The 8,022-nt window shown below is 43.1% G+C and overlaps 1 protein-coding gene across 1 annotated transcript; it reads right to left on the bottom strand.

The window, feature by feature from the left end:
• Positions 1-277: 277 nt before the first annotated feature.
• LOC130097745 (toll-like receptor 13) lies at positions 278-4,092 on the bottom strand. Its single transcript, XM_056264689.1, has 2 exons — positions 3,978-4,092; positions 278-3,261 (listed from the first exon to the last, which is right to left on the bottom strand). The coding sequence occupies exon 2, from the start codon at positions 3,177-3,179 to the stop codon at positions 375-377; it is 2,805 nt and encodes a 934-aa protein (XP_056120664.1). The 5' UTR covers positions 3,180-3,261; positions 3,978-4,092; the 3' UTR covers positions 278-374.
• Between the last annotated feature and the right edge of the window lie 3,930 nt (positions 4,093-8,022).

Raw genomic sequence — 8,022 nt, 5'->3', positions numbered from 1 at the left:
AAAATGACTAAATTAAAGACAAAATCATGTGTGAGATGTTTAAATATTAAGTCCTTAAATATACAATTAAATTAAACTGCAGCTATCAATTAATGTAAGGCATGTTAATGCAAGGTGTTTTTATTTTGAGTATTGTGATTCAACATGCTTTTTGCATCAAATACTTATTCCATATATACACTTTTAACAATACATTAGTCATGATATTACTTAAGGTGAACCATATTGTGTACAGTGTCAAAACAACTGACTACTCATTAAACAATGACACAAAAAAAAAATCAATGGTGGTCTAGGAAGGCAGGGAAAAAAACAGTTAATAAAATAAAAGCAGTTAAACAAAGTTGCAGAATATTTTCTTCAGTTAGACAGGTTTATATGACCCCTAAATCCCAGCTAATAGGATGCTCCATTTCCGAGGTCCCTTTGGTTTCCAGAGCTATTCTCAGTTTCTGCCAGAAGACCCTGGTGTCCTCTCCTGGTTTAGGCCAGCTGATGTATGTCTTCTTCTGGATTAGTCTCTTCATTCTGTAATACGGAGACAGTTGATGACATGGAATATTCTCCAGGAATACCAGGATAAGAACATCTTTTTTCTCATCAAAGAGACGGAAACTAGCAACTTGGATCTCTCTGGAACACCACTCACTTTCCAGGTAGTGACGGCTAATCACACAGATAGTTTTGCGACTATTATAAATGCCATCAACAATATTATCCATGATAGGTTTGCCTGGTTCAAAGTCCCTGTGATGCAGACACAGCTTCCAGCCTTGCTCGCCTTCCAACTGAGGTACCAGTTCCCTCATTACCCACAATTCATCATGAACATTATAGGAAATAAAAGCATCATACTGCAAACCATTGAGCTTTCTCTGCTGTTTGTTATCATGAAGAAAAGCAAGTAGAAGGTAGTAAGCATAAATAACCTGCCATTTGAGGAAGTGAAAGAGAAAAGAGCCGAGTAGGGTCAGTGACACTAGTGTGGTTGTGGAAATGAAACAGAAAAACCCAACATCTACATTACATGAACCTACATCAAGATCCAGGAGTTTATGTCCTTTGAGTTTGTCTGGGTAATTGCATGTGAGTTCATAACCACTCTCAACTTCTGTATCATTGCTACTAATGGTCCAGTTGACAAACCAGGCATTAGTACAGTCACATGAGAGATAATTTGCTTGTAGATCAAGGTAAATCAGTGTTGGAAGAGACTGGATCAAAGTTTCATTAATGACTGATAATGCATTCTTGCTTGCATGCAACAGATGCAGTTTACTGAGATTTGCGTTAATGAGAAAGTCCAAAGATTGCAAGCCAACTTTAGACAGGTGGAGTGTCTTGAGGACCTGGAGTGGCAGAAATTCTTTTGTTGTGAGTGAAATAAAATCATTTCTGCTGAGATCCAGTACCCACAGATAAGGAGTGTAAGTAAATGTGTCTGGATGTAAAGAATTTATATTAAGATTCTCTGCTTGAAGTTCTTCCAAAGACCACAGACCCTTGAAAAGGTTTGAGGGTAGATAACACATTCCTTTATGACCTTGGCTAAAAATGTTCAGAATCTTTAGCTTTTTCAGATATCGAAAGGGTGGTTGTACAAGAGCCTCTTGACTGTCATATGAAATATAGTTATTGTTCAACAGAAGTGATTTCAGGTTTGGGAGTCTGGAGAACACGGAATCTTTTATTGAACTCTGAGAGAGCTTGTTTGATTGCAAATTCAGGAAAATTAAATTTGTCAATCCATTGAAGGACCCCGGTTCAATAAACAATATTTGATTGTCTGAGAGTGACAAATTCCTCAGTGATTTTAAGGACTCAAAATCTCCACTATGGACAGAGTCCAACTTGTTATTTGCCAGATCCAAACTCTCAAGTTTATGAAGATCTTTTTTAAAATATCCGTTGAGCAAGAGTCTGTTAGATCTAATTATTAGTGTTACTAAGTTTTTCAGATCTTTAAAAGCAAAGTTCTCAATAAGAGATATGTCATTTCTGAAAATCTGAAGGGTCCGTAATTGGGTTAAGTTGGAAAAATCAACACAACTTATGTTCTTTATCTGGTTGAAGGTGAGGTCCAAAAGACGAAGACCTGGTAGGCTGCTGACGATAGCAGGGACGCTGTACAGTCTGTTGTTGGAGAGATCTAGCTCAGTTAACTGTGTGCAGAACTGCATCTCGTCTTTTGATATGGATGTAATGTTGTTCCACTGCAAGCCTAGAAATTTTAAAGACGAAATCAGACAGACGTTCCTAATCAAAGCTCTCACTTTTACATCCCCCAGAGAGTGTAGCCTCAGGCTGGCCAAAGAAGAGTTGAAAGTTTGTAGGAGATCTGTGATCTTCTCTAGGGGCAATTGTAGTCCACTTAGATTTAGATGTTGCACACTTTGTAGATACCTTTTGTCCTGCACATCCCATATCATGTTTTCAGTAATAAAAGCCAAGACCAAATTATCAAGGAGAGGGAAAATATCTGCAGTGATACTGAACACTTTCAAAGGATTTTGAAATAAATCCAGGACTTTCAGTCTCAAAGATATGTTGGACACCTCCGAGGTCTGAAAAGAGGTGAAGCCGTTAATCCCAATGTGCACTTCCTGTAATTGTGGTAATAAAAAGAGCGGCTGAACTTTGCTTATTTTATTCAGATGATTTCTGGACAGATTTACTTTTCTCAAACTGATCAGGGGTGAAAATGCAGAGAAGTTGATATTTGTGATTAGGTTCTCATTTAGACGTAAGACAGTGAGATTTCCCAGATTCTGAAACATTCCTCCCAAGATATCTGTCAGTTTGTTGCAGGCCAGATTTAACTCCTGCAGATTCACCAAACTGCTGAACGCACCTTCCTCCACTTCCCGAATCTTGTTGTGTTGTGCAATAAGGCTTTTAAGATTAGACAGCTGAGAGAAATACTCCTTTTTAATCTTCTGTATGACATTGTCAGAAACGTCCAAATGTGTGGCTTTGTCTGGTATATTCCCTGGTACAAAATGCAGGGACCTCTTGTTACAAAACACATTTATATTTACTGCATATTTCAAAGACCCTCTGATGGTACAGTTCTTTACGGAGTATCCATTTGCAAGATTTATGAAAACACAGCAGTAAAGCAGCCATGAAGTCCAACTACAGGATTTAATAAAGCACAAACCACGTTCCCTCTTTGACATTTTGAGATTCACTCTGTTGTAATCACTTAAATGGAGTAAATCATCCAGTTGAAATTCTTGACTTTTCTTAGCTTCAGTTCTCCTAAGAAAGAGAACACCAGTGTAAGTGCAGTTATAATGGTGTTACGCAGCAGCAGCAAAGGTAATACTGAGGCATTGGTTAATAAAACATTGAGTCATTGGGCAGAGAACACGGAATTAAAGGCAGCTAAAATCCCTGTGCATTGAGCAAACACATACTGTATGCACATTGCACAGTACAAAACATTCTTTTAAATATATAATAAGGTGAATCTATACATACCAAAGTGAGGAAAATTGTTGCAAAGTAAATACTTTTCATCCCAAATTAAAAATAAATTGTTGGGCATATATTTAATATCTGGGATACACACAGACTTTGAATACAAGTTATCTGAAAAAGAGAAATCGCTTATGCTTAGGTTTTAACTAACATTTTTTCGGAGGGAAGCTTATTTACTTAATTTTCCAATGGCAACTGGTTGTCTAGTAAATTAATATCAGCACCTTGTTTGCGCATACTTAAACTAGAGCCTTTTTTCCTCCGAAATATCTTGATTGATAACTCTCTAAAATAGAGCATTCTTATTTTCAGAGAATGTCAAATCACCAAATTAAAAAAAAATATTTGCAATGTGTGAAAAGTCAGTTGTACATACATAAATAACCTCAATCAAAATGGGTAATGTCAAAAAGCAGAATGAATTAAGTCAAATGATTGTTTTTTATTATTATTATAAAAAAATGTAAATTTTGTTTGATTGTTTGAAAACTTACCTTTGAACAATTACAAGTAAATGCAGACCAAATAATCACAAAGCAGGTCATCTCGATTCACCTTAATGACTATTGTGTTGAATCAACACCATAATGATGGCATAGTTTACTTTACTTTTCATTTTAAAGTTCTTAAGTTTTCAGGAACTGAACCCCTTTTGCTAATGTGTCGTTTCACTTCTTATTGCCATAAATTATACTGTGAAAGAAAGTCACAAGTGGTCCAGAAAGAGGAAGGATGTGAAACGAAGGTCAACAGAAGTGTTCTTAAAAAAATCTTTAGGAAGACGCAAACCCAATGATTACGTTTTGTCAAGTGATTTATGATTTAGTATGCTTTATGCGGCAATAAATGTTAAGATGTCCTGAATATTCTAGGAAGGGTCATAAAGGTTGATAGATTAACAGATTTGGTACATAAAGTGTACATTAGAACACATACACTGTAGCAAGGTTGGTCTTAAACGGACATGCCACACATGTATTTTTGCACACCATGTGATCATGCAGTCTAGATTTTAGAAAGATTAATCCTGTGAAAGATTGTCACGTGGTTTTGCATGAGGTGAATGTAACCACTCAGAACATTCTTTACTGTTGCATCATTTGCTAAATAAAATGTGTAAAACTTAGTTCAGAGAGTCTCTCTTGGTAAATGACACCAGAGAGTAATAATAAACTAGAAATCTAGGAGTATTGTCTGGCATGTGCTGCAGGACGTAATACAAGAGAAGTACTAAAGATAGAGATAGTGATAGTCTATTCTCTTGCAAGAGGCAGCGGTGATATCAGAGAAGCATTAAAGATTCTGTGCTCATTGCGATAGTTGACTTGCTCTTCAGACGGGACGCCGTCACCAGGTTAGGACTAGACAGCCATTGCAAGTAGGCAACGAGGTTGCCAGATACATCTGCATTGCAAAAGAAACAGTTGTAGAACCCAGAGCCATGGAAGAGACAGATATTTGAGCGGGCTCAAAGGACTTGACCTTGAGACCACAACTTTCTTTCTTTTTTGTATGAAAGTTGTTAAAAAAACAAACAAAAAAAAACTGTTATGTAAAGCTAGCTGTCACGGTGTGGGTTTGTCTTGTCATGTTAAGTGGTTCCCTGTCTGTCTATTAGTCTTCCCAGGTGTTTCCCGTTAACCACGCCCCCTTGTTATCCTGTTTAGATCGTTTGCCCTTGTATTTAAGCCCTGTGTTTCAGTCCAGTCCTTGTGAGTTCTTGTTGTTGTAACGTTGATGCTGGTTGTTCTGTTCCTGAGTCCTGTTCCCTGTCTGAGTCCTTGTCCAGTTTGGAGTTTGTTTAATAAATTGTGCTGCAAGTGGATCCTGCTTCTTTCTTGTCTCAACCACATCGTAACAGAAGAACTCACCAAACAATGGATCCAGCAGCAGTCAGCAACCAGGCGCTAAGAAGATTTCTTGCCTCAATGTTTCAAGATGGCCAGCCGATCGAGAGGTACGTGAGGGACTTTTTGAACTGCTGCCATCTGGGATTGAAGACGCTGAGCTCATGGACCTGTTCTGGAGCGGGCTGGATGTGGATATCGCCAGGCTGATGCCAGATGACTATACCGGCTGGACCCTAGAGGGCTATATTGACCTAGCCCTTTACTTGAGCGGTTCACCTTTTACTGTGAGCTTGGCCGATGAAATACCCCGCAAGCTCACAGTACCCCCTGAGTCAGTTCACGTCAGCCCCGTCAAGCCTGAGTTCCTTCACGTCCAGCCAGAGCTTCACGTCAGCCACATCCAGTCAGAGCTTCACGTCAGCCACGTCCAGTCAGAGCTTCACGTCAGCCACGTCCAACCAGAGCCTGAGCCCATCGCCTGCCCACCAGAGCCTGAGCCCATCGCCTGCCCACCAGAGCCTGAGCCCATCGCCTGCCCACCAGAGCCTGAGCCCATCGCCTGCCCACCAGAGACTGAGCACGCCGCATTTGAGCCAGCTCATGAAGACACAGTACTAATTGTGGTGTCTACAGCTCTTCTGTGTGTGTGGGCAACACACACATCAACGATGGCCCATGAATCCAGTTCCGAGTCCCCTGATGTGCTGGTCCCGTCCAGTCCTGCATTCCAAGAGCCTGCTGATCCTGCGCCAGAGCCCGCTGATCCTGCGCCAGAACCCGCTGACCCTACGCCAGAGCCCGCTGATCCTGCGCCAGAGCCCGCTGATCCTGCGCCAGAGCCCGCTGATCCTGCGCCAGAGCCCGCTGATCCTGCGCCAGAGCCCGCTGATCCTGCGCCAGAGCCCGCTGATCCTGCGCCGGTGTCTGTTACTGCTGATGACCCCATGGCTGCCCCTAAGAAAATTTGGGGGGGGGGGGCAGTAGGACCCTGGATGGGACTGTGAAGGCCGCACCGCCATGGCCGCCCGAAGGGTCTTCTCCCCCATGGCCGGCCGAAGGGTCCTCTCCAACATGGCCGCCCTAAGGGTCTTCTCCGCCGTTGCCGCCCGAAGGGTCTTCTCCGCCGTGGCCGCCCGAAGGGTCTTCACCGCCGTGGCCGCCCGAAGGGTCTTCACCGCCGTGGCCGCCCGAAGGGTCTTCTCCGCCGTGGTTGGTCGAAGGGTCCTCTCCACCGTGGCCACCCGAAGGGTCTTCACCGCCTTGGCCGCCCGAAGGGATCTTCTCTGCCGTGGCCGCCCGAGGGGTCTTCACCGCCGTGGCCACCCGAGGGTCCGACAGCTCCGCCCTGGATGCCCGAGGGTCCACAGCCTGCTCCGCCCTGGTCACGCCCTCAGCCTGCTCCGTCGTGGACACGCCCACGGCCTGCTCTGTCATGGACACACCCACAGCCTGCTCCGGCCCTGGCCGCCTGCACGTCCAGCTCCGCCCACGTTCCATGGCCCAGGTCCGCCCACATTCCATGGTCCGCCCACATTCCATGGCCCATGCCCGTCATTGCAAGGCCCTGGTACCAGGGCTGGACTGGTAATCTGGCATACCGGGCAAATGCCCGGTGGGCTGACGCACTTGGGGGCCGGTCGATATAATACAATTTTTTTTTTTTTTTTTTTTGGCCAACGACCGGCCCATAAAGCAAGGACAGCGGCCCATTGATTCATTTTCCATACTGACACTGGGCTGGCCCAATCATCTCTTAACAGGCTCCACACCCCTCCCCCCTCTGTTTCTTGTGTCAGATGCAGTCAGTTAGCCATAAATCTGTAACGTTAGTGGATTTAGGATGGAGAAACAAAAGCGCAAGGGCAAGGGGGGTGCGGAGAAGTTACGGGCCAAAAAAATAAAAAATCTAGAGGTTGATGCCTCATCATGTGCAAAAATAACAGACATGTTTAGTGCTGTAGCTTCAGTTTCCAAGCCTACAGAACCTGACAACATTTTGCAAAAACAGGTGAACATAGCACATGGAGGAGAGGTGACTAGCCATGGCGGCACCGAGGCAGAAGAGCAGCAGGTGTCTGACAGTGAAGTCAAGGAGGGGCAGAGTGAGCAGGAGAGTGTATTTGAAATGGTAAGCAAAGCATGGCTACATGATTAACAGTTAGGGAGTGTTAATCAGGGCGGGTGCAGGTCAGGAGGATAGTGTGTGTGGGCCTGGCTGGGCCACGACGGAGATGATGATGATTTACCTAAATTAATGAATAATATTATAAGACAACATAATCGTTGTCGCTATTATAAAGTCTGTCAGATTGTCACCTGCTACTGCACTGGCCACTCAGTCAGCTAAAGTCAAATAACACAGCATAAGCTATTTTGCACTGTTTTTGTAGCTAGCAGAGTTCACTTATTCAATTGCAACTTTGGTTGACTATTCTAATGTTAACCCAACCCATAACGGCCGTCGACGGCCCTTCTCTAGAAAAAACTTAAATGATGCCATTTGATTATTTTAATTATTACTCAAAATGACTGTGCCAAAGCGCCCACGACGAGTTACACGTTAGAAGAGATTTAGCTAACGCATGTTATTTGGGGATTAAAACACGCCTTGCATTTTGAAAGCTGTATATTTTTGTTTAGCTGTATATTTAACTTTAACTAGATATTTTCTCATGTTTCTTCTGAATTT

Source organism: Rhinichthys klamathensis, unplaced genomic scaffold, assembly GCF_029890125.1.
Source record: "Rhinichthys klamathensis goyatoka isolate OS25496 unplaced genomic scaffold, OSU_Roscu_1.1 h1tg000223l_1, whole genome shotgun sequence".
In the NCBI taxonomy this organism is placed as follows: domain Eukaryota; kingdom Metazoa; phylum Chordata; class Actinopteri; order Cypriniformes; family Leuciscidae; genus Rhinichthys; species Rhinichthys klamathensis.
Note: the sequence above shows the minus strand (reverse complement) of the source record. Positions and strands in the feature narration are given on the sequence as shown.